The sequence below is a fragment of the Dama dama genome, chromosome 28 (assembly GCF_033118175.1).
Source record: "Dama dama isolate Ldn47 chromosome 28, ASM3311817v1, whole genome shotgun sequence".
Lineage (NCBI taxonomy): Eukaryota > Metazoa > Chordata > Mammalia > Artiodactyla > Cervidae > Dama > Dama dama.
Genome location: NC_083708.1, coordinates 58,311,540 through 58,338,095, shown reverse-complemented (window position 1 = coordinate 58,338,095; position 26,556 = coordinate 58,311,540). Strand labels below are relative to the sequence as shown.

Sequence of the window (26,556 nt, the reverse complement as noted above, 5' to 3'; positions counted from 1 at the left end):
CATTTACTTAAGAAGTAAAGTTCAACAATGTAAAGTTCAACAAATGTAAAAAAAGTTCAAAGTTCAACAATGTAAAACTACAATTACTTTTGCACCAACCTAAATTTCAGTGTGAGTGGAGTTACTTTACTTTACACACTAATAGCACTGGGGTTTATTTCCATTTGTTTATCTGTAATGACTTTAGAAAAAATGTCTCTGTGAGATTCTGGAATTAATGTCTGCTTCTAACCAAATTATGTTCTTAAATATCTTGTATCCTGAGTTTCTACAGAAAGTAGCTGCACATTGATTTCTCAATAAAACTATTGACATTAAAATAAAAAGTGGGAGGACTCAAGGTACCAGGAAGTTTATTCATAGCCAGAAAATAACAAAAAGATTTCTTATTCTCCTGAAATAGGAAATTTTATGTTTTCATAGTCAAAATAATATACAATCTTAAAGGATTTTGTTTTTTAAAAAGCAGTTGAGAATTTTGATGAAATTCATTTATTTCAGTAGAATTAAACTATAAGCAGCATGAAAATGTAAAGTGCTACATAAAAGCCCACAATACATAAAAGTTTAAAAGGTTTCATCAGTTTAAACAGTTACAGGCAAAACAGACATGTTTTTTTCAAGCATGCATGCTATTTTAACTACCCTTGTATGTGCTGTGTTGGTCAAAAAAACAGTCATGAGTTACCTAAACCTGAGGATTTGGGAAAGGAGTCCTAAGCTTTTATCTACCGGATCACACGTTTTTTCCTAGCCTTATGCTATAAATAAGGGATTATAGTGGGGCTTTAAAAATAATGGTTTTCTGAAGAAGCCCTTTATCGGGGTGTTAAGAAATGGCTCCAAAGACCAATTTTGTTCATTAACTCCACGATGGGGGTCAGATCGACAACTTAAGGATTTTTAAGTAGCAACGTGAGCTGAAAGGGAAAAAGCAAAAGATATGCCACTTTCAGATATGTTTATCAGGTGCCAAAAAAAAAAACAAAGGAGAAGCTGGCCTGGCAGTTGATGAGTGAGGGATGATGAGAGGCCAACTCAGGCAGAGGAGGAACTGTATGACGTGCCTTCCTCTTCATCACTTTTAAGTATACATACACCCCATGAACACAGGCAACACTATCACCCAGACTGAGGCTGGCTCAGAGGGAAAGCAGGGGAGACTGTCCCTAGCACACAGTTTAGCTCAGCCTAAGCTGAGACGGGGGGATGTTCTTAGGTGATAATGTGACCTGGTGCTGCCCAGGTGAGTCAGAGACCTCCTGCTAGGAGACCACTGAACCAACGCCCCTGATACCTTACATTCCAAACCAAGACTTCAGAACGTATGTTCTCAGGGCAATAAAGCTCTAAGACACTAACCTATAATTTTTCTGACATAGGAGGTCTTCATAAAGTCCTTAGGCTTTTTAGACTTTACCAAATTCAGCTGTAGACAGAACAGTAACAATCTGTAAAGACTTTAAAAATGCTAATTTATTAAAATTTATGAAAACTGTGCATTATATCATAGTATATAATATGTTCTTATTTTAGATACAGACATAAACTGGGCTATCAAATGAAAACAAATTGTGTCTAACAGTTCATAGAACCAAAGCCCTATGAGAGCAAGAGTAAAAATTAAATTGGCCTTTAAAATCATTTTATAAATTGTTTCTATATTGCCCATAATAAACCACATAAGGACTTTATAAATACCACTCTCCAAAGTACTCAAGATACATTATGGACTAACTTTTGTCATCTTGCCTAGAACCTAAACACAATTTACAACACTGAGTTGTAAAAAAAAATAATAATAATAACTTACAAATGCACTTTTAGAGCATAACCTATTTGAAAGTTGGGGACTGCCTGTATTTAAAAATTAAATCTTCATTAGCAATACTCTCGCGAGTGCCCTCAATGCTGCTACTGAACATGCTGAAGGCAATGTTTTCCTGTGACTATATGTTCTTACCAGGCATTATTTACGATGATAGTTTAAATTATCTACTAGAGTCTGTGGAGCTAGCTAGCACTAAGTTATATATTGATTTTTGCACTGAAAATGATCTCTTGGGCTTTGATTAGGTAGGCAATTCTAAGTAGAGGTTTTTCTAATTTCTATCTCTGTTACATGGGCCCTGAGCTTTTCTATTAAACTGGTACATGAAATAGTTCAATATTATGCATATTACTAAAATAATTAAATTTATAGTGATTATAAAGCTAGGAATATAATACAACTCAAAAGACATCCAAGTCCAAGTAGAGCAAACATTCAAATCTTAAGACCCTCCCATTTAACTTTGGGAAGAAAATCAAGCAATTTCCTGGCTTGGACCCTTCCTTCCTTATTTCAAAGATCTAAGGAGGATTGTTTTCCTTCTTTTTTAAAAAAATCTTGTGTGTGAACTGGAGAGAAGGGGATAACAGCATATCAAAGTGGTTACAGAGCATTATTTCCCCTTCAAATAACATCCAGCAATAAAGATGTAATCTCATTTCCTCAGAAATGTTTGACCAAAATAGTTAATTTCACCAAAGAATGTTTAGGACATAGAGTCAGTCATAGAATGGGCAATCCCAGTATCTCTCACATGAATAGGTTTTAAGCAAGCTATTTGAGGAGTTCTATTTTCCCTTTTCAACCCTTATCCCCATATCATTCTACATAAGTAGAGACAGAGTACTCAATAAAGGGTACTGAGTAACTAGTAATACTCACTGGAACTTAAAATACCATCTTTCATCCAAAAATTCCAAAGGGCTATACAGAAAAGTATCACAAATTTACATAAAGGAAAGCTGAGGCGTGAAAAACAGCAAATAAGTTATTTCCCTGTAGAGCAGGTTGGATAGAGACACAAGGGACTTTGACTTCCAGTCCCTTAAACTAAGCAGGACATCTATGAATGTCTAGATACATTTATACTGAATTTATAAGGATCAAAAAAGGAATGAAGGGTAAATATAAAATAATTATTTTGTAAACAATTCTTAGATTATACCCAATGCAGAATGTTTAATGAAGCAGCTGAGTCACAGCTCTTAAGACACAAAACAATATTATAACTCAAAGTCAAATATGTACTCATTGGCCAGATATATTCGTCGGAATATAAGGGCTGCCAATGCCAAAGTCAAGATGACAATCAAGACAGCAGACCCGCCGTGGTCGGTGTGGTTGTCTCTTGGCTGCTGGCCCTGGGTGACGTCTGGGGAAGTAGACGACCTTCTTTGACTCTGCTGCTGGGCCCGGCGCTGTCGAGGGCTCATGGAGGTACTCTTAGCTACGGGTGGGGCAGGCTGTTGAAGGGATGCTGCTGAGGGGTTCTCGGTTCCATACTACGAAATTTTAAGAAAGTCAGTTTGAAACTGGCAAAGCAAACTTGTATAATACATACAGGCTATTTAAGAGTACACAATATCACAGAGCAGTAAGGAAAAACTACCAAGAAATCTCTGAAGGCTGAGATGAGTAACTCACCCTCCTGAATAAGCCAGCAACACAACTTACTCTGAGTGCTTGCAGGTGGAGGAGGAATTTACCCACAACAAGTAAGACAAGGACAGAGTTTATCCACATTCTCCACAGACGGCTTTGTACTCTCCTCTGGCTGCAATTCCAGCAGTATCTGCCAGGCATCTGAGTACCGCCCTTCTTTCAGAAGTCAAGGAGAGAAGCAATTTGATTCCCACTTTCTACATAAAGATTTACCATATTCTAAATGGCAAAAAAGGACAACTCTCAACAGTGTTCTTCCTCCAATGTTATCTTACTACATCAATAATCATAGAACATAGGAAATAATTTCAAACCATATGTTCTACATAGTAATACTGTTATAAAAATTAGATGTGGTTTTCAAAACAGGTTTATCCTTTCTCACAATCCCCATCAACTGAACTGAACACAAGTTCAGAACTCTTTACTGTGTGTTTGAACTATGTTACTTTATGAGTGTAAAGCATGAACTATTGTCAAGAGTACCCTGGGTATGTGCTGAGAAAAATGTGGAGGTAGGTATGGGAGACTCAGGAGGTGCCCTCTACAAAGCCCTGGACGTCAACTGCTTTCTATCCTTTCAATGAATGCTTGGTCAAAGCAAAAACACCACGTGGTAACAAGTGATTCAAAGTCATAAATGTGGTTTATAGACAAGAATGGAGAAGGAAATGGCAACCCATTCCAGTACTCTTGCCTGGAAAATTCCATGGATGGGGGAGCCTGGTGGGCTACAGTCTATGGGGTTGCAGAGTCGGACACGACTAAGCAACTCACACACACACACACATACACACACACACACAGAGACAAGAAAGCTCTACAAAATGTGAATTTCATTTTGCTTATATAGATACCTTAACTCTACCTCTAGTAACCAAAGTCTTTACTGTATTGAAAACTTTATACTGATTATAATAGAGTCAACACACATTCTTTCAAATAAGTAAGAATGCATGTTTTATTCAGAATCACTTTTTAAATTGAGTAAATACAAAAGATTTTAAATACTTTTCATTATAGAAAATTTCAGTATTTAGAAGAAAAAAAGAATCTAAAAATATAATTCAAATACTTCTTTAAAAAACAGGTAAGGGAATGAGCTTTGTCCTGACAACCGCTATAAACAATAGGGAATAAACTGCTGATCTTACTTATCTACAGAAGACATTACACTTTAATCCCGACATCACCCCAACATTAAAAGATGTAAATAATCTGAGTTTCTTAAGACTCTCCTTTGGAAGCACTCACACGTAGCGGCCCGTAACACAGAGGCAGAACTGGGACTCCCCTGCCCCAGGGCTCAGGAGAAAGGCGCTCACTGAAGAGCAGACCCACGAGGCCCGCGTTTCATGGCCTCACACCGTCACGCTGCGTCACGCAGAGGTTTAACACTGACGGAGGCGAACTGAGCCCCCGCGCACCCGAAATCTCCCGTTCTTCCCGCCGTTCAGCCAAGAGGACAGAAGGGTCTGACACAGCAAAAGCACTTGAGGCTTACAGGGAGATGGGTTCTTAAGAAAAATAAAAAGGGAGGTGGCAGAGTCAACCCAGAAACCAGCATAAGAGACTGACTCGTCTTAAAGCTTTTATTCACAGGCGCTGCTTTTTCCCAGTAGTTTGAGCGGCGAGCACAAGCCCGACCAGGACCAACACACGCAGTCTCATCACCACTGGGCTGGCTTCACCACTTCACGGGTGTGTGACCCTAAGCAAGCTGTTTAACCGAAGACTCAGCTCCCTCTCTTGAACAAGGGTAATATCCAGTTCAGCAGTTGTGAAGATTAAACAGCATAATGATATAAAGTGCAAAGGGTACACAATTGCTTATTAAATCTTAGGCATTACTAATATTACTATCGATACATCCCTTGAAGACTCCAGATTCAGGTTAACAAAAGAAAAGTCATGACTTTATTTAGGACTAATTCTCACAATTTTATTAGTATGATTAACGTATTTAGAACAACAATCCCTCAAACAATGACTTTAGATGACATTTTAGTATGTGTACTTCATGGAAATATTTATGCAGATACACTGCTTTAAGTAGGTTCCTAAATTTCAGAATCCTTTTGGATGATACATTACTAACTAAAACTTAGTGCTGTGTTATTATGAAATTATCCCTATTTTAAACAATCACATCATGGTAAAACTGTATGACTTCAGTGTTGTAGACCCAGAAGACCCTAGATTGGAGCTGAAGGACTAACTGGACACAGTTTTGGTGGTCTTACTGAACCGCAGAGGCAGAAACAAGTTGGGCTTGGCCATTTCAAAACACCATAGGTTTGGTGGCACAACATTTAAATCTTTGCTGTTTACCTAAACTTGTTCAAACACGTATCACAGAATGTATACTTAAGTGAGAACTGTTTCTGTTTCCTTTATTAAGATGAAATGATCATTTCTGGGAACATAAAAATATGTGACGTTTGTATCCAATTAAATTACATTTAAATATATATGTCACAGTCACAGATAAATCCCTTGTAATAGGTATAAAATTTTCTATGGTTTAGCATCTATAAGGGAGTTTTGTGTTTGCTTCTTAATACAAAATGGAATGGCTTATTCAGAACCTCAGTCTCGGGAAGAAGAAAAAAAACTGATAGACTGGAAGAACATAAGTCAACCATCAGTATTGTTACCATTTCTACAGAGCTAAAAAATCTGCATCAAAAAGCAACAGATGGCCTGATGTTATCTGCTGTATTTAGACTGTGGGCAATCTCTCGCCCCCTCAAGGATAAAAAAACGTAGCTTATCTGGGATTTGACGTATAACATCTCAGTGAATTCATATTACACCGGCATGTAAAGCAGCCACCTCCAGCCAAAACCAGGTTTCAGGTACCTCCCTAGTGATCAAATTATATAATCACACTCCCAGATAATCTGTACGTAAACATAATTAAGAGCTAAACTTGTAACTATATGCAATTTATTGTTTTAACCAGAATTGGTATCAATTTATTACCTATACCTATGAAGAAGAGTTCTGTGTTAGGTACTTTAAAATCAGAATGGGTGGTGATCACTTTGTAATGCATAGAAATACCAAATCACTACGTTGTGCACATAACTAACATAGTATTGTAGGTAGATTAAACTTCAAAAACAAACTCAGAGAAAAAGAGATCAGATTTATGGTTACCAGAGGGGTAGGACAAACAGATGAAGGCAGTCAAAAGGTACAGACTTCCAGTTTTATGATAAATAAGTCCTAAGGATGTAATGTACAGTATGATTAATGCAATTAACATTGCTGTTACATATGAAAGTTGTTGAGAGTAAATCCTAAGAGTTTTCATCACAACGGAAACAATTTTTCTTTTTCCATTCATTTTGTATCTATGAGCTACTAGATATTTGCTAAATTTATTGTGGTAATCATTTCATGGTATATGTAAGTCAGATCATTACGCTGTGCGCCTTTAAATTTATAGAGTGGTGTATGTCAATTATACTGCTAAAACTGGAAGAAAAAATAAGGAAGAAATCAAAATAGAAAATAATATTGTAATAACAAAACTATTGTTTTTGCGATCTAATTTACTAAATGTTGTCATTTCTTTACCTGTATTCCTAGTATATTTTTAAAGTGCCAATCCTCAGATTCATTTATTCAACAAACAAACACAACCTAGGCACTAGGGGTACAGTGCAGCAGAGAGGCCTGATCCTCAAGGGACGTACATTCCGGGAAGTGAAATAGACAATCAGTAATTGTAAAACAAATTTCAACTGGAATAAGGATAACTGGAATATGCAACAGGGGACTTGACACAGCTTTAAAATAGACTAAAGACAGATTTAAATACACCACAAAGTATTAGCAGACTGTCTTTATAGGTGACCACCCTCCTTCTCTCTGCAATAGGATGGTTCTATTTTTTTTAAAAAAACTATTTGTGATATAGAAAACAATTAGAATTCTAAAGGTGAAAAGTAGTCTGAATATTTTTTTAAATATTTCAAGCTAAAACATATATTGACTAAAATTAATTCACTATATCCCTCTATAACATATAATTACATGGGCAACACATAAAAACAGTTAATCTCTTAGCACATGTTTTTTTCTTATACCTCCTTCTCCAGTCCCCTCCAAGAATTTACTTTACAGCACCCTCTCTCCTGCTTTCTCCACCCCACTTTTTTCTACCCATCTCAGTCTCTGGAATGGGACAGGACCACTCAATCCCACTTTATATTTGCCTGGGCAAATCAGTATTTGCCCAGCTTCTATTTTAATTTTCCTGACCCTTTAACATCCTCTCTAAACTGGGGAAGCGGGGAAAGATGTGGCTACTCAACCAAACAACCTGTTACCAAAAAGACAGTTCATCTCATATATAGAAAGTAAAGTCAATGTTTTTTCCCTATAATCCTAATTATTTAGCAATAATCCAGTCACATTTTCTTAATGGGTCTCTCCAATGACCAAGACCCACTAATGTTTAGACAATAGGTCTGCTGCTGCTGCTGCTAAGTCACTTCAGTCGTGTCCGACTCTGTGCGACCCCATAGATGGCAGCCCACCAGGCTCCCCCATCCCTGGGATTCTCCAGGCAAGAACACTGGAGTGGGTTGCCATTTCCTTCTCCAATGCAGGACAGTGAAAAGTGAGAGGGAAGTCGCTCAGTCGTGTCCAACTCTTAGCCTGACCCCAGGGACTGCAGCCCACCAGGCTCCTCTGCCCGTGGGATTTTCCAGGCAAGAGTACTGGAGTGGGGTGCCATTGCCTTCTCCGAGACAATAGGTCAGGGCACAACTAATAAGACTCACAGCTCCCATGGAATCTTTCCTTCAGTGATTATTTACTAGACACTTACTATGCGCAAGGCAGCACTTGTCCAGCAGAACATTTTTTGAGATGAGAATAATGTTCTGTATCTATGCTGTCCAGAATGGCAGCCACTGGCCCCTCGGCACTTTTGAATTCTTGAATTGTGGCCAGTGTGACTAAGGAACTGAATTTTTAATTTAGCTTAATTCTGAATAAGAGCAAGTAGTTTATTTGGGAAGTGATCCCAAGACAGCGTGCGCATGCATGCTTAGTCGCTCAGTTGTGTCTGGCTCTTTGCAACTCTTTGGACTCTAGCCCGCCAGGCTCCTCTGTCCATGGAATTCTCCAGGCAAGAATACTGGAGTGGGGTGCCATTTCCTCCTCCAGGGGATCTTCTCAACCCAGGATCAAACCAGAGCCTCTTGTGTCTCCTGCACTGCAGGCAGACTCTTTACCCTCTGAGTTTTAAAAAGGTAAATATAAACTCAGGGAGCCACATGTGGCTGTTCTACTGGACAGAGACCGTCTAAGGCAATTCTCTGACTCCAGGCCTTTGAGTCAGGGCCTTAACGCAGCTTAAGAAACCTGCCAAAGACAGAGCACCTGTTGAGAAAGTGGCTAATGAACGTATATTTCATTTTATTCAGAGTCTAGCACTATACTGAAACTAACTTTTCAGAAAAGTCATATCAATAGAAGGAAGGTCCTATTTAGGTCCTATTGTCCTCTCTATAGAAAAGGAAGGACAACAGGACCTAAATCTGTTTTGGTCCAGCTCCATTTAACGAAAAAGAAGACTCAGAAAATATGAATAACTTGTTTTAAGACACTATAATTCACTAGAGGGAGAGCTTGTCTCGAATCTGTTAGGAGGACCAAAATATTCAGATATTTCATCTAGAGATCTCCTCTTCCTACTGCAAATAATTATGACGGTACAGATACAGATGTAAAAGATAAGAGCCATACCGATGTACTTGCTGTAGCACCCTGGAATGTTGCAGGTATATCATCCTGTAAATCATTTAGTGAAAAAGAGTGGTTTAAGTCCGACTCAGCAATAGTCTTTCCAGATGAATTAACTTCTGCCTATAAAAAAAAAAAGATACACCCAAGAGCAGTGTCACAGAGGAGATGTACAGGATAACCCACAACCTACTAAATTCTCTCTTGGGTTTAACTATTTATTTTATTTTAATTACTACTTTAATATCAACTATCAATCAGGTAAGCTCTGAACACTCATGGTGTCCAACACCGTGCTGGTAATTCAGGAGGAGGAGTGGACGATACCTGTTCTCAAGGAGCTGCTACTTGGCGAGGGACAAAATAATACTCGTGGTTCACGGTCTACTCCAAAGAGCTCTAAAAACTGTAAGTCTTTTGCAATTTTTAGGCATAATCTGACATGTGAGGTTAATAACAGTATATGTATTTTCACATTAGTGTAAATATTCCCAAGTTTGCTGATGAGATATTAATAGATTTGATTATTAGGAGCTGCCCCAGATCCCACTGTGCATGTTAGTGCAAGTTTAATATTTTCTAAAATCTGAAATTCTGATGTACAAGAGACATTTGGCCCTAAGATTTTCAGAGAAGTAATGTTAAGTACAACAGGAATCCTCAGAAGGAAGAAAATAACCAACATTTATTAAGCACCTCCTCTTTCGGGCACCACAATAAAACAGAAGGAAAAGTTTCTCCCAAGACCTGGACATGGAAGGATATACAGGATGTAGAAAGGTGAGACAAGGGAGGAGGCAGCTTGCTGCTTAATGCAGGCTGACTTTTCTGATGGAGCTAATTAAATTCCAGAAGTAATTAAATGTTTGCGCAAAACAGACGCAGAACAAAAGGATATGAGAGATACGTCAGAATATTAATAGCAGCTGTTGCGTGGGGATGGGATTATGCATGCTTGTTATTTCCCCCTTATTGCTTATCTGTAGTTTCTATAATAACAGTTAAAATTTATTATGCACCAGACAGCTCTACAGTGAGAATTAACTCAATCCTTATAATACCATACAAGTGCCATTATTTATTTACAGATGAGAAAAAGGTACAATATGAGCAATATGGCCCATGTCCTACTATTAATAAGCAGCAAAGCTGAGATCTGACCCCTGGCAGAGTATACCAGAGTCCAAGCTTTTAACTATTACTATGCTATAATGCTGCTTCTAAAAATATATTAGTTTTGCAATAAGGAAAATAATTTGTAAAGATCTCAGTACAATGGAACTATACTGCTTTACTTTCTATCCAAAATTTGGCTAGGCAACAAAAGGGTTTCATAGTTAGAATTTATTTACAAATTTAGAGTACCTTAAAACTGATTTGTCTAGCCAGTTCCTTGGCTTCTTGGTCAGCCTGGCTTGAATCGCTTCCAGATTTTAAAGGCAAGAGGACATCCTTCATGGCAAAGCCACATCCCTCACAACAGAAATCTTGTGATCTGGTAGGAAGCAATTTTTTGATGGATATAAATCAGATACTCAAAAGTTGATCTATCTAAGATACTCAAATACTGAGTGATGAAACTTAAAAGAACACTGGACAACTCCATATCACATTCCTACATGTAAATTAGACAATTTTGGCAATAATTATAGTTCAAAGACAAACACACAAGTTAAATTGGTTTTTTAAGAAAATCCATGTCAATTATACCTCAATTTTAACTATCTGAAATTAAAAAAAAATCAGGGTTTAGATTTCATTTTTTCCCAATATACCACCTCTTTAAAAGTTTTAGATCTATAAGACAGCATACAAATTGCTTAACTACACTGTCCTTAAGTTCACACACAACAAGCCTATATTAAGTCTGTGTAAAAAGTCCATTATAAAGGTCAAACTGGGAATTCTCTGGAAATCCAGTGGTTAAGACAGTGCTTTCACTGCCATAAGCATGGGTTTGATCCCTGGTCGGGGAACTAAGATCCCATTTTCTTTTGGTGTGGCCAATAAAAAATTTTAAAAACTGAATACTCAACAACTCTACTCATCTAAATAGCAGTACAATTTGAAAGATAAAAGACAATTCATGGACAATCCAGACAATGAAATTTATCATTCATTATAATAAATAGAGGCTCAAAATAAGCCTGTTAACTAGACTATTTCTTAATATTAATTAGATTTTCTATGCTTCCATTTTCTTTTTTGTATGAGTAGAAGTAAATCAGTATAATACACTGTTACATTACTAAACTTTTACAAAAACTATTTTGTCATATTTCTAGTTCAACATATAAAACTCTTAGATCTTGAAGAACATACTATTTATAATTTCATGTAAACAAAACACATGTAAAAGCTATACTAATTTAGTACTGAAGAATATTTTTTGTTTCACCAGAAGTAGCATTGCTGTCCATATCCTTTTGAGAATCAGTTGTATCCAAATTATTTATCTTAAAGTGTGTTCACTTTTTTTTTTCCCTCTATCTTTTGGTCGTGCTGAGCAGCGTGTGGGATCTTAGTTCCCTGACCAGGGAAAGAACCCTCGCCCCCTGCAGTGGAAGTGTGGCATCTTAACCACGAGACCGCCGGCAACGTCCCAAAATGTGTTCATTTTTTAACTGAGAAGTCAGATGAAGTTTAAAGGAGAAAGTTTATTTTTAATACATTAGTTTATCCATAAGGACAGTATGCTACCATGGTTGAATGCAAAATCATGTTTTAGAAAGCCTATATCACAGACTAAGAACCTAGACTATATATAGTGAGAAGTCTAAACAAAAAAAGCCTTATTTTTTTTTTAAACCTTTTACATGAAATGAACTGGATATAAGAATCAATTTAGAAAGTCAACAAAGGAGATCAAAACAAATGCTATGTATTCAAAGTACATACTATAGTCTGTGAATAGTAGCTACAGGGTATATTCCGAACTTGGGAACAATCTTTACAAGACAAGTTGCTGATAAAACAGGGAGTCTATCAAACCTTCCTGAGGGATGGAACCCAGGGATCAAACCCATGTCTCCTGCACTGCTGGCGGATTCTTGACCACTGAGCCACCAGCGAGGCCGTGCTAGGGTAAGACATACTGTCATTTAATTAAACATAGTAGATCTGAAGGGTGGTAGGCAGCAAAGTTCAGGACAGAACAACGTTCACACTCAAGAACTGGTTTCCACACTACAAAGGAGAGGCTCCTCTGCACCTAATCACTCCTCTGGGTTATACAGACAGAATGTGCCTGAAAAACCTAGAAGGCAAAACTGCTGGGGAACTCCAATTCGATAAAGAAAATCTCCTTGGCTTTATTCCAGATCACTTGTTGAGCACTTGCTATGAGGCAGACGCTACAGATACAAAGACGATAAAGTGGGTGTCCTCCCTGCCTTCACAGAAAGCAACATACACATCATTACTGCGGCTCTTTTCTACCCGTAACACTGCCCAAGTGGAGGTAAGTGACCAGTACTGTCTTCTAGAAGATACTGTGCCCTGTAGGCTGGTATTACCAACTACTTTTTAAAGCTAGAGAGCATGAAATAAATTCTTTAGAGTCTGATCCCTCCTGGGGACATTAATACAACTAAATTTCTAAGCCAGGAAAACTAAGACCAGGTCCTATGGCGCCAGGGTGAGCCACACAAGGAGCAGAGCCTGTCTGCTCGCGGCCGGCGTCCAGAACGGCGCTCGCAGCGCGGAACGAGGGAAGGCAGCACTCACTTTTTGGCGAGGGCTCTTCTCTCCTCGGGCGTGTAATCCAGAGAACCTATGGCTCCCTCTCCTTTCGTTGGCATAAACCCAATGATGGCTAATAATGCTGTTCTTACTGAAATAAAAAGTAAACATCAATCTGAGTTGCTTTGCAAAAGGAACTAGGTCTACTCTGAAAAGGAAAAAAAGACTCAGGGTTTCACTGAAGAGGTACAAGTAGGGGACTGTATTAAAATGATGCAAAAATCCCAACAGGGAAAAGCATTATTATTATTTATTCAATAATAAAAAATTATTTATCCCAAACAGCTTCAATCTCGAGAGAGTATTATATCTTATTATTATGAATTGACTGAAGTTCTGTAAGACTTGTATTCACTGTAGATACTCACTGCTCCATGAAGGCTGCCAAGTTTCAGGATGATGTCCTGAGATGCTCAAACAGATTTTCTTGCCTACTTCAAATCGTCCATTAGCCTTAGGAATAAAGAAGGCATTTAAAAAATTATGTATGTGTGTGTTTAATGTTTTATACTTTATAAGCATAAATATATTTTATATATAAATAATTTTTTAAAGATAATTTTTAGAGCATTTTTAAAGGATGGGATCTCTAACGGGATACAGATTTTTGTCTTCTTATAGATACCCCACAAATACTTGTTAGATTCTGAGTGAATAATAAAAGCTGTTTTTAGAAGCTGTCATAGCACATTTTGAAACTGAGTTGCACAACCGACATCTCAGTAACTGACATACAATGACGTCCTGATAGCCTCCTCTGCGCCTAGTGTGGTACTAGGTTCTGGGAAGGAGCTAAAAGAGAAGGCATACCAAGGCTAGGGTAAAAACCAAGGACTCGGTGCCACCTAACTAGATCCTGGGGAGGAAGGCTCTGAGGTGGGAGTGCCTCTCAGAAGGATGATGCAATTCCATACAGGAACACAGACGGGAAAGATGAGAATGACTTCAGTTTTGTCTTGGTGGAAGAGCTACTGATGGTGTCCAGCAGGCAGGCAGAAGTACAGATGTGCTAATGACAGAAGGGAACGCATTTCTGGTACGTGACTTTCACAGAGGTGATCAATGAAACCATTTCATAGAAATAAGAGAAAACAGTTGTAGTCTGAACTTGTAGAATATCCATACTTGGGAGAAAGAGAGGAAGAAGAGGCATGAAGTTAGAATACAAGTTCCAAGTAGGCAGAGTTTTGACTTACTCTCTGCTACACACACAGGGTACATGACACGAGTTTAGTAAATATTTGCCGAATGAAAGCTGGAGAAGACTTTTCAAAAGAGAGGAAGTGAATCAGAAAGAGCAAATACTGAACATCAGCATACATGATGATATCATCGATGAACAGCTGTGGCACAAGTACCCTCCACCAGTCTCCCCACGTACCAGCTCTTCCTTCAGACCAGTTGGCGCTCCCTACCATCTAGCGACTGAAAGAAGAGACTCCTAACACAGCAGGGCCCGTCAGGCTCTCCTACTCCAGACCTACTGCCAGCGTGACTACTTCTCAACATCACCTAATGCTTATTAAGCAGCTTCTATATATCAGGAACCTGACAGTATGATTATATTCTTCATACACATCCCTTTGGACAACTGAGAAAAATGAATTTCAAAGAGATTACGTAACCTGCCTGTGACATGACTGGCCAGAATTCAGGTCTGTTGGCTCTAAAACGAGTGCTCTTTCCACTATAAACACACACCATAGGGAAAAACATTAATTTTGTCTTTCACCATTTGCTACTCCATGTGTATCAGAAGTTTAACTTAGATGGAAAAGGATGAAGACTGAGAAGAGATGGTGATTTCTCAAGCTGCTCTCTTGAGACTGGCGTAGTAAGCATGTTTCAACAGAGTGCTATGTGTGGGAAGCAGAACACAAGAGATGACACTACAGAGTCAGGATGTTTTGAAGGTTACAAAGAGAAAAAAGGCTACAGCTTAAAGTTGTAGCAGAGACATGGGAAGGTTTTTGTTTCATTTTTGCTTCTTTCAAGTTAGAGGATAATCAAACACACATAAACAAAAGGAAATGAAGGAAGGAAAGCTTTAACACTTAAGGGAGGAATTTACTGGTAGAACAAGGTCCCAGGAAAGATAAGAGAAACCTGGATGTATAGCTTTCCTCTACATGGAGATAAAACATGTGAAGATGGAGAGAAATTCTAGGATATAAACGGTAATAACATAGCTAACATTTATTGAGGACTCTACGTCAATTCTTATTCTAAGAACTGCATGTGAAGATGGGGAAACTGTAAAAAAAAAAAAAAAGATGAAAATGAAGGACAAAGCATCAGGTGAAAAGCTGAAGGAGGTAACGGGATTAAGAAGGACAAGGGCAGTAACTACCCTCTCCTGAGTGCTCATCGCGTGCCAGGCTCTGTGCACAGAACTTCGTGCTCACTAAGTCACAGAACCCGACAACCACGCCACGGCAGTGGGCATCACGGGTGCTTCTCAGGTGCTTCAACTTCCTGGGGGTTTTTCTCCAGAAAAAATATAGTCCAAGGTCTGGTCTCCCAAAGTTATAATAATCATGACCCGCTTTGTTTATTAGTGAAGAGGAATATGCACACTACACTTTACAGCCACCAGGAAGAGTTATTCCAGAAGCATTCCAAACAGCCGAGAACTCTTACCGTTAGGAGAATGATGCTCGGTGGTTTCATGGGATACTCCGGCGGCAGGACTATTCGTCCATGATAAACTCCTCCATCAAAATCAGAATCTGGGGGCCCTCTAACTGTGAAGTGCCATTCAAAAAGATTATCCTGAACAAAGATAAGCATAAAGGGATCAATAACATTAAAAAGTTGGGTTGTTATTACCGTATTAGAAACATTACTGGGTGAGAAAAATTAACATTCTATATTATTCCTAGGACAGTTTCTAACGCACAATGTCTCAAGTATAAAAGTTATAAGTAAAAGCTATTTAATCTAGCTTTCATGTCACATAAGAGCTAAAATATTTTTTTAATACATTTTAAAACACATGAGCACCATTTTCGTTGCTGTTGTTTAGCCGCTAAGTCGTGTCCGAGTCTTTTGCAACCCCAGGGACTGTAGCCCGCCAGGCTCCTCTGTCCATGGGATTCTCCAGGCAAGAATACTGGGGTGGGGTGCCATTTCCTTCTCCAGGGGGTCTCCCTGACCCAGGGATCAAACCCACGTCTCCTGCATTGGCAGGCAGATTGCTTGCCACTGAGCCACAGGGAAGCCCCTGAGATCATTACATGTTCATAAATAAGATTACAGATTTACATATTTCCTATTCCATTAGCTCCATTTATTTTTTCTGAAAAATCTCTTCTGGACCCTGAAGTTTTAATATGGACTAACTGCTTGACACATTCCAAAATTCTTCACTTGAATGTCTCCTGGGTTTACTGGAATCTCAATCTTCCTTCGTATGTTTCATTCAGTTTTTGCATTATTTTGGTGTGGTTTATTGTCAACTACATTTCTCTGAAAGGAATATAAGGAAGAAAATCTGTACTCTTGTATGTCTAAAAATATATTTATTCTGAGTTCATGCTTGATCATTCTCTGGATGTGGATTTACCTAATTAATTAAATTATTTTTATTAAAAATTTATTTATTTTTATTAAATTATTTGATCTAAAAATATTATAGACTTAAACTGATAAATAACCCCTAAAGCCCAATTAGTGAAAATTATTATTTATATAATCAAATAATTTACTATAAATTTGGATTATTTTAGCAAACTTTCCAAATTTATCCATCATAGATGCCAAAAAGCTTATTAGTAAGCAGTCAGTAATATTAACTCATAGGCTGTTAACATCATATGTTAATATCATCGGATACCAAGTACTTCATAGTTTGTAAAATACTTGCACGAACATTATTACATTTTAGTCTCACCATTACCATGAAAACGAGACTGGGCACATTTAAATACCCTCCTTTCACAGACCAGAAGACTGAGGTAGAGGTAGAGATGTTTGCACCAAAAGCCCAAACAAGCTGCAGAGACCCCTCAAGGGGCTGAGTCTCCCAAATAAAGAGTCTGGAGTTCTTTCCACTTTTCCTCCCTCATACCTAAACTAATTTAGTATCTGAGGCCCCCACCTTTTTTTTTTCGGCCGAGCTATGGCATGGGGGATCTTAGTTCCCCAATCAGGGATTGAACTCCTGCCGTGGAAGATTGGAGTCTTAACCAATGGACCACTAGGAAAGTCCCTGAGACCCATTTTATAGAGACCAGAAATCTGCTTCTTCTAAAACATCTGATTCTGAATGGCTAACAGAAATACTCAGTGTATACCTTAAACTACCACAACACTGTAAATAACTGTACTTTAATTTTTTTTAATGGTTTAAAAAAATACTCAGAAAATATAAGGAATAAAATATATCAATAAAGCATACCAAACACATTTATAATGACTCAATGCAGTGAAAAAATAACTTTAAGAAACTCAGAAGACAGAGACAGAAACTGACCTCTAAAGGCTGTGCGTGGTAGTGATCTGTTGGGTCTTTCAACTCTGCTGCTTCTTTCATTAAGCGTTTAACAGCTAAAACAAAATTCACAAGACAGAGACGTTTCAAATATACTTTTTCCATGTGATTAGCAGATTTACAGACCTAATGGATAAGTTCCTACTTCAACAAAAAACGTACAGAGGACTTACTGAGTACAGCATATGATTTAATTATGCGATAATAGTAATAATGGAGCAAGAAAAGGCAGCTAGGCACTAGAAGCGTGACATATTAAATTAAATACATAGGGAAGTCTCAGAGACACTATTTTTCTCTAGTAAGTACTTATATACACTCCCTATTAGGTGGCACTCAAACATTAACTCAAGTAATCCTCGAAACAACTGAGATAGGTGCTGTTTTTATCCCCATTTTCAGATGAAGAAACTGAGATATGGAGAGATTACACATGTCCAAGGTTACACAGCTGGTAAACGACAGAACTAGGATCTCAACACAGGCAGGCCGGCTGTACCTTGTTAAAACAGCGGCACCAACGAGAAACACGGCCTCTGACACTTCTGCTCATGGACAGTAACCCCCAATATCCTCAGCCTCAGGACTTTCCACTCAGTATCTTCTTTGACTTAATGGCACTGTCCCGACATCACTGAATCTCCACAGCCCTAACTGAACTCCTGTTTGAAATGATTATTTGCTAAATTAAAACCTCCAATCCACTGACCCCACAACTGTCTTAACGCCATCTATACCTATACTCACTTCCATCTATCCATGCTCTTGGCTCTTAGATGTTCCCCTTTCATACTCCCCTAACTTCAATTCTAACTGAGCCAACCCAACCATCTTCTAATTTGGAGTGTATACCCAAATAGCTAAGCATTGCTGAACGGGGTTTAAAAAGTCACGGACACAGGCCCATCGATGCTATTACAGAGGGATTATTAACCACCTCCGCTGGGACAGGGAGTGCCGCATCCAGTGCCACACAACGTCCTATGTCTCTCCAGTAAACCCCACCCAGCACCTTCCGAGTAGTGCCCCAAGACTATCTCATGCCTATTTGCGCTCTTCTCTTCCACCTCTTTCAGTTAATGGCAGACTGTATCCCCACGATAGACGACTGTGAGCAGCCAGGACAGTTTAGAGTCCCTGCGTATCTGTACCCTCTTTCCTCGCCTGTGGTTCACAAAGGTCAATCCTTTGATCCCAGCCCCTCACCCTCAAGCTTTAAGTGCTAAAAAAAATGTCAGGATGCTGGTGTAGGATACAGAATAGCAAAGCCAGAGAAACACCGGATAGCTCAAGGCTCTCTGAGACTCTGCTTGAGAACAAACTAACATAGTTTAACACGCGCCATGAGAGAGGTACGCCCCAGGTGGGCACCTAACCTGAGAGCGGATGGAAGAGAAGAGGGGTCAGGTGCTGAGATCCGAAAGAAAGACAGTAGGAGTCACCCAGCTGGGTATGAGAAAGCAAAGGAAACAAAGAAAGTGAATGTGCGGGGGCAGACTGGCATGCGATGGGGAGAGGCCACCTGAGAAACAGCTCACACATAAACAACCAGACAGCCCCTTGTGTATCAGGACTGCATAAAATTTCACTTTAATCAAGGGTTCCTACGTTGGAAAAAAAATTCTTAAGTCACTACCCTGTTCCATAACTACTAATATTCTTTTCCATCTCCTACTCTGAACTAAGCCCTATAGGCAGAGAATTTGGTCGCCTGATCAGTAAATATTCACCGAGCTCACACTAGATGCTATGTACGCTAAGCTGCTTCAGTGGTGTCTGACTCTGCGGAGCAGATGCTACACACGTGTACACACTGAGACCCAGTTCCTCCCCCTCCCTCCACCCCCAGGTTCTAGTCACTGGGCTTTGCTCAGTTCTTTGCGCACGTCCCATCTTCTGGTTCAGACCTCCCTCCTTACACACCAGGTCCTCAGGGCTGCTCCTCCTCCCATCCCCACTTCATCGAGTCTGGCTCTCACTGGACCTTTAAGAAATTCACTCAGAAGGATCTCCTTGACGCCTCCTTCGTCCACTCTCAGAGGAGTGACTAGATTCCCATCAGGACACATAAAAGTCCCCGGGGAGTCCTGGGAGGAGAGTGGACGCCAGGAATGCTCTCCAGGTTATTTCCAGTGGTCAGTCAGGTTTGGGAACCACCGCTCTGGAGACCGTGTTGAGTCCCCACTCACAACACTCTATAATTTCTCTTTTATAAAGTTCACCTCTCACTTGTGATTAACACCTGTCTTTCATGCTCAATAACATCTACTTCACTGAAGTCTCCTCAGAACTGAGCACACAGTAAACTCTCAAATATTAGCTGAAATGAACGTTAGTATCTGCCCCCAACAAAATGCTCTCCAAGGATCTGATTAAAAGCAGTGGTTTTCAAATTTATTTGATGAGATAAAATCCTTTGTTCAAAGAACAGTTTAAGGAGAACCTCAATATGTAAAACAGATAACAGCAGGCTAGCATGGAAGGACCTCTAAGCTATCTACCCCCTTCCACCTATTCTATCTAAGAGGCCCAGAGAAAAAGAATTGAAAACCCTGGGTTTAGAGCCATGTAAAAAATATCATTAAGTTAATATTATCAGATATAAATAAAATCATGAAAGTTGTTATGAAGTTTATTAGTTTAACATGATTGCTGCTGTCAGCAATCAAAGACGCCAAGGAAACTGTTTTTTCTTTATTTCTCATCAGCTGGCTGCATAAGCTGAAGAGGTCAGATTTTATTCATTCCATCACCTTACCACATTTTTCTCTGCCTCTTCCTCACTCAGTTTATCAGGAGAGAAGAAAGTAAACATCCAATGGATATTATGAGAGATGTGTGGAAGGGTCGGAACTGCTGCAAGAAAGATTAAAGGAACAATCATCGGCTCAACGGAAACAAGAGGAAAGGGGCAGGGCACAGCCTCTGAAAGAACGACGTGGCCCAAGGCCCGTCAGCAACAGAAACCGATTAGAACCAAAGGGGTCCAAGAGGCAGACAGGTGGACTTCCGCTGGAGCCGGAGCCTCGGCACATGTCTCTGCTCTTCCCAACTTCAGCAAGCTAGAGGACGCACCGACCGGCGCCGCGACGGCTCCAGGGCGGGTCCTCCGCCAAGAGTGGGCGGGGCCCGGCTCCCAAAAGTCCCCGCCCCCTTCCCCAAAACCGCTACTACCGCCCTCCCGCCCGTTAGCCTGTGCAATTACCCAGCCCGTAAGAGCTAACCACGTCGTCTTCCCAGGCACCTCTCGCCTTCTGTGATGGCCTACACTCTGTCTGTAGAGTCTGTTTCTCTCTAAATCCACTTCTTACCCATCTCTTTGTCTCTCACGGAATTCTTGCTGAGATGTGACATCAAGAACCTGAGCTTCATTATGTGCTGAAACCAGATGTGTGATCCCAGTTGGAGGACTCTGGGTTCTGGCTGAGTTCAAGCCCTGGCCAAGTGAGTTCAAGTCTTAATACGAGGTGCATGGTTTCACATGGCTTCATTAAACAAGTTGATTTCATTAGTTCATGGGCCAACATAAGGACAATACCATGTGAGAGCCAAAGGACATGGTCAAACAGAAGGGGAAACTATTCTAGTGTTCTTAGAATCTGTTTTTCCTGAAACAACATATACTATGAACACTTTTGTGAAAAAGAACATGGACTCTGGAATTAGAGCTGCATTAAAATTGGCTCTGACATTTTGTAGCTCTAAATACTTGAAAAGTCTCCCAATCTTATTCTGCTGCAATGTTTATATCTGTCAAATGAAAGTCAGTAATTTCTTCACGTAATTCTCCTTTCCTTTTCACCCCTCCCTCTTCCCCAGGTCAGACCTGGACTGGGATTTAAGGTCCTTCGATGGTTCTCTCTGGTTCAAATGCAGGCCTTAAGCATATGAAGTTGGCAAAAGAAATGTCACTGCTATGGGGTGGTCAAGACTCAAAGGACTGCCCGGAGACCAGGGCTGCGGCACAGGATGCTCCTGACCCTCCATCTCTTGCTACCACATGGCTAGTGAGGAAACTTTTCCCATTCCAGTGCCTCTCTTATCTCTCAGCAAGGTTGTAAATGGAACTCCAACCATAGTAAGATAAGCTGTAATAGAAAGGAAAGGAAGGTGGGGAGCACATGCATTCCTGCTTTCTTCTTTTTCATGGAGGCCACATGATCACTCTGGATCCAATCTCTAGGTTCCCAGGGACGCCCATTACCATTCTTCACATGCTCAGGTAATTCACTGGACTTTGGAGACAAAGCTCCAGGAAAAGGGGATCATTTACTGGTCACTCTCATGCATCTATATTCTCTAGGAAAATAAATATCTTGATATCATCAGTCTCCAAAGCATGGGTAAAATGCAGGAGACAGGCTTATCAAGGATGTGAAGCCAATGTTATGCTCCCCAAGAGCCTCTTCCTGCTCCCACAGTGAAGACACTTAAGCAAATATTTAAGGACTGATATTTCTGCCCAGGAAGATCTTGCAAAGGTAGTATATTTGACAAACATTTAAAGAATATCTGAGTTATGGAGATAGAAGAATGACCAAAACTGCTTCTTGTCTTCAAAAAGCTTGTAGAGAAAGACATGAAAATGACTAAAACAGAAATACTGACCAAGGATGCACAATTACAGGGACTACTTAGTATGCCTAAGGAAGCCGGACAAGGCGGAACCTTAAAGAAGCTTGAAGAATTAATAGGAATTTCACATGAATAAAACGGAAGGCATTCTAAGCAGAGGTTCCAACAGGGACCAAGGCATACAGGTAAGAGCTGCTCCATCTGGAGAATCACTCAGGCAAAATGGGTAGATGGTGAAAATGCAAAGGAGCATAAGAGTGGTAGGAGATGAGGCTGGTGAGGAAGGCAAGGGTCAAATCAGGTTCAGCCCTCCATGTTTAGTTGCTCAGTCATGTCTGACTCTTTGTGACCCCATGGGCTGTAGCCCGCTAGGCTCCTCTGTCCATGGGATTCTCCAGACAAGAATAGTAGAGTGGGTTGCCTATCCCTTCTCCAAGGAAACCTCCCGACTCAGGAACAGAACAGAGGTCTCCTGCATTGCAGGCAGATTCTTTACCAGCTGAGCTAGCAGGGAAGCCCATCTAGACCAAGCTAAACAGTCTACTTTGAACTTTATCCATAGCTACCAGGAAGCTAATAAAATTTTGTCAATTTGAGGGGACTTCCCTGGTGGCTCAGCTGGTAAAGAACTCACCTGCAATGCGGGAGACCTGGGTTCAATCCCTGGGTTGGGAAAATCCCTTGAAGTGAACGGCTACCCGCTCCAGTATTCTGCCCTGGAGAATTCCATGGACTGTTGAGTCCATGGGGTTGCAAAGAGTCGGACACAACTGAGCAACTTTCACTTTCACCAGGAAGCTATTAAAATTTTGCCAATTTGAGGACTGACCTAATCAATTTTTATTTTGTTTCAACTGATCTGGTGATGATGGACAGTAATTGATTAGATATATGTGACTTTGTACATTGGTGCCCGCATCGAAATGCATGTATTTGTGTGTGTTTCAGGGTAGGGAGTGGAGTAAAAAAGTAGGCCAAGAAATCAAAGATGACTCCCATGGGTTCCTGGGTGGCTGTCAATTCCTGGGATAAGGAAAGAGGGGGAGGGAAGAAAACTGATTGGTTTTTGGTTTTTACACCTTGTAGAGATTTTTTTTTTTTTGGTTTGTGGGAAATCTAGGTAAAGATGTTAAATCACCAGTAAGTTCTGTGTATCTATAGCCTAGGAGAAGGCTTTAAATCGGACATTAAAACTTGAGAATGATCAGCGTGAAGGGGCAGCAGATATCCTGGGCATGGACAGAGTGCGTGTATGCTGGGTCACTCCAGTCTATCCGACTCTTTGCGACCCCGTGGACTGTAGCCCGCCAGGCCCCTCTGTCCATGGGGATTCTCCAGGCAAGAATACTGGAGTGGGTTGCCATGCCCTCCTCCAGGGGATCTTCCCGACCCAGGGACCAAATCCACGTCTCCTGTGTCTCCTGCGCTGCAGGCAGATTCTTTCCCACTGAGCCACCTGGGAAGCCCAGGGATAGAGTGACTCCTACATTTCTGATGGAGGTAATGGGTGCCTTTGCACCAACTTCTCATGTGCCAACCATCTGCTGCACAAGCAGATAGGGCCCTTCTGAAGAAATCTTGCCACAGGAAACTCTTTACACATATGTCCCCTTACTTTGTACTCTGAGATCCTGATACTTAGACCAGAACAGACCCAAAAAAGAGAGCAGGGTGCCTGATCCAGAAGCAACTACTGACAGGGTAGTCAGAGGCTTATGAGGTGGCCTCACATTAGAGTTCTGCCCAGTATCACAGGTCCATTCTAGAAAAATCATTAAAAATACATTTTCCATCTATAAAATGAACAAATTTACTATCCATATGCTAACAAACTGGCCTTTAACCAGTTATTTGTATTGTCTTAGCTTAATTGTCCCATCCATACTGCTAAGACAATTCCATGTCAGATATAAAAAGGGTTATAGCTCTTACATTGTGCAGTGTTTTTAACCACTTCCTTTCATGCATTCATTACCTTAAAAAGTATTACAAGACAGAAAAAAACAAAGAAAACATTTTCACTATGCTTCCCACACTTTCAATAAGTTCCATATTTCGGCTAATTCACTTTTTCTATGAACACCAAAAGATCTGTAGATCTGTAGAATTAAAAAAAAAAAAAAGTTTCAAAAAACTCTTTTTTAGAACAACAGCACTAGCTCTGAGGAAATGAAACCGAAAATTACACAGCTAGAAGCATGTCTACCAAAGAGAGCTCAGCCAGCACCTACCTTGCAGTAGGTCCCACAGTGTAGAAACAGAACAAAAATTCTGAAGGATTTTAAAAGCCTATCACAATCTCAGGTACAATAACCTATCAGAATCCAGCAAAGTCCTCTGACAACCATCTCCTGGGACCCACCAACTCCACTCCAAACGGCACTGCTACTCCTTTTCGTTATTCTCTGGACATTCCACTAAGTGCCTCAGCCGTCTCAAGGGACTTGGTACCATGCGACCAAAAAGTCACCCTACGTTTTACCCACATATTTTTATCAAAATCTAGCACAATTTTAACGTTCTAAACATTCCCCCATCTAATCTTAAAATTAAGCTTTTCTCTCCCCCTTTCCTCTCCCCTTTCCTCCCCTGGTGTTCTTAGGAGATGGGTTGAGGATAGCAGGGGTGGTGAATCCACTGAAATTGAATCCTATAAACCTATTTCTTGGAGTCCAAACCCTTCCGCGGATTTTTTTTAAGCCTGTGGCTCCCCCAAACGTTATGACTGATTCTGCAACACTTGGTTACCGAGAGCGTTTCTTAGCCTGACAGCACTCAAGTTAACAAAGCTCTGTTCAATCACTATCCTCAGGCTTTCCTCAGTCTTTGTTATGTTTTTAAGTCACTAAAAAAATCCAAGATTCATAGTATCGACTCTCTCCATGAGCATGCTGACCTTGCTGATTCTTACTGAGAAGTTGCTTCTTCCATAGGAAAAAAGAAAAAACCAATAAAGGTTGGCCAAACCATCACTAAAATCCTTTATTAGGATTATTTAGACCTGAAGTGTGGAGTTTCTCCCTCTGAGCAAATTTATCAAGGTACAGATCCAATACCACTTATAGAATCCAAAGGTTTGTTTCAAGCCTGCCTTAATCTGAGAGCTGCTTACTTTTCGGGCTTCTTTATTTTGTTGTTTAGTCGCCAAGTCGTTTGTGGCTCTTTGCACCCCATGAACTGTAGCCCGCCAGGCTCCTCTGTCCACGGGATTCTCCAGGCAAGAATTACTGGAGTGGGTTGCCATTTCCTCCTCCAGGGGGTCTTCCCGACCAGAATCCAACCCGCGTCTCCTGCACTGGCAGGCGGATTCTTTTACCGCTGAGCCATCAGGCAAGCCCGCTTCTTTATTATACACCAGAAAAGTATTTGAGGCTAGGATTGTTTGGCTGCTTCTGTGAATGAAGCAGGGGTATTAAATACAGGAAGAGAAGTTTCCATGCCTGAACAGAGACATACATACATCATACCAATGTGGCTAAAATCATGGTTAGTTCTAAAGTACATGGCTCGACTAGTTTTCTTAGCTTTTTGGTTAACTGCTTTAGTCCAGAACATCTCCTTTATGTCTCTATTTGCCCCAAACACTGCAAACAGGACGTTGAAACGAAATCCTCAAATGAGAGCGAGTCAAACAGCTAATAAAAGTCCGGTGGCGGCGACCGAGAAGAGCCAAGGACCGTGTTCCAGGCGCAGGTAGAGCAAGGGGTTGATCTCTATCCCTCACGGCATCACCATTACACCTGTCCCCGGGGGTGAGCTGGTAACCCAGGTCTACGTGGCGAAAACGAGGGGAGGGCAGTCGGGGTGCGGCGGGGAGACCCCAGGTCTTGTGCCCGCCGGGCCGCCCGGCTCCGCGGCCTGCACCAGCCCGGCAGGCGGCGGGCTGGCGTAGAGCGCGGAACCGGGAGCGGAGCGGCGAGTGGCGGCCGACGCGAGGGGACCGCGGCGCGCGTCCCCGGGGTCCCGGGTCACTCCCCCATCGCGCCGGCCGCGCGGCTCCGGCCCCCGCCCACAGCCCCGCTCACCCGGGCTCTTCAGGTTGTAGCGGGTCTCCATGGCGGGTGGCTGGCTCGGCTCCAGCCTCCCGGCCCGCCGCCTCTGCGCGCCGCCGCCTCCCGCGTCTCCGCTCGGTTCGGGCCGACCGGCTCCGGCCGAGGCGCCTCCGCGGTGGCCGCCCCGCCCAGGCCGGGGCTGCGGGCGGGGCGGGGGGCGCGGGCTCCGCGGTGGCGCCGCCTCCTCCGCTGCTCCCCCGCCTCCCAGAGGGCCGGGCAGGCGCCGGCGCCGGCCGGGTGCCGCTGAAGCCGGGGCTGGGCCGGAGGTCAGCCTCCTCGTCTGGCCGCGGGCCCCACGCCGCCGCCCGGCCTGCGTCACCCGCCCTCGCCCAGGTTTTGTGAAGTTGTCCTGACGTGGCAGTCGCTTCGTGGCGGGGGCGCGGCTCGGCGGCTGGTCCCTTCGCCGGCCCCGCGACGCGCGCTCCGGGAGCTGCCGGAGC

At 41.4% G+C, this 26,556-nt stretch overlaps 1 protein-coding gene across 2 annotated transcripts; it reads right to left on the bottom strand.

Moving 5' to 3' along the window:
• Nucleotides 1-336: 336 nt before the first annotated feature.
• On the bottom strand, nucleotides 337-26,228 carry UBE2J1 (ubiquitin conjugating enzyme E2 J1). 2 transcript variants are annotated; one of them, XM_061131820.1, is made up of 9 exons: nucleotides 26,090-26,200; nucleotides 20,248-20,345; nucleotides 17,472-17,545; nucleotides 15,638-15,769; nucleotides 13,366-13,450; nucleotides 12,983-13,088; nucleotides 10,622-10,751; nucleotides 9,260-9,379; nucleotides 337-3,333 (listed from the first exon to the last, which is right to left on the bottom strand). In XM_061131820.1, the coding sequence occupies exons 3-9, from the start codon at nucleotides 17,529-17,531 to the stop codon at nucleotides 3,055-3,057; spliced, it is 912 nt and encodes a 303-aa protein (XP_060987803.1). In that variant the 5' UTR covers nucleotides 17,532-17,545; nucleotides 20,248-20,345; nucleotides 26,090-26,200; the 3' UTR covers nucleotides 337-3,054. The 2 variants fall into 2 exon arrangements, with proteins under 2 accessions (XP_060987803.1, XP_060987804.1); XM_061131821.1 differs by lacking the exon at nucleotides 20,248-20,345 and having other exon boundaries at nucleotides 26,090-26,228.
• Between the last annotated feature and the right edge of the window lie 328 nt (nucleotides 26,229-26,556).

Excerpts from the sequence above, each read along its gene's own strand:
- UBE2J1 (XM_061131821.1), bottom strand. The coding sequence starts at position 26,120 with ATGGAGACCCGCTACAACCTGAAGAGCCCGG. Across the intron at positions 13,089-13,365 it reads TTGGCAGCCTTCATGGAGCA|TAAGAACAGCATTATTAGCC; the intron begins GTGAGTATCTAC and ends TTTTTATTTCAG. Across the intron at positions 10,752-12,982 it reads AGAAGAGCCCTCGCCAAAAA|ATCACAAGATTTCTGTTGTG; the intron begins GTGAGTGCTGCC and ends GCTTCCTACCAG.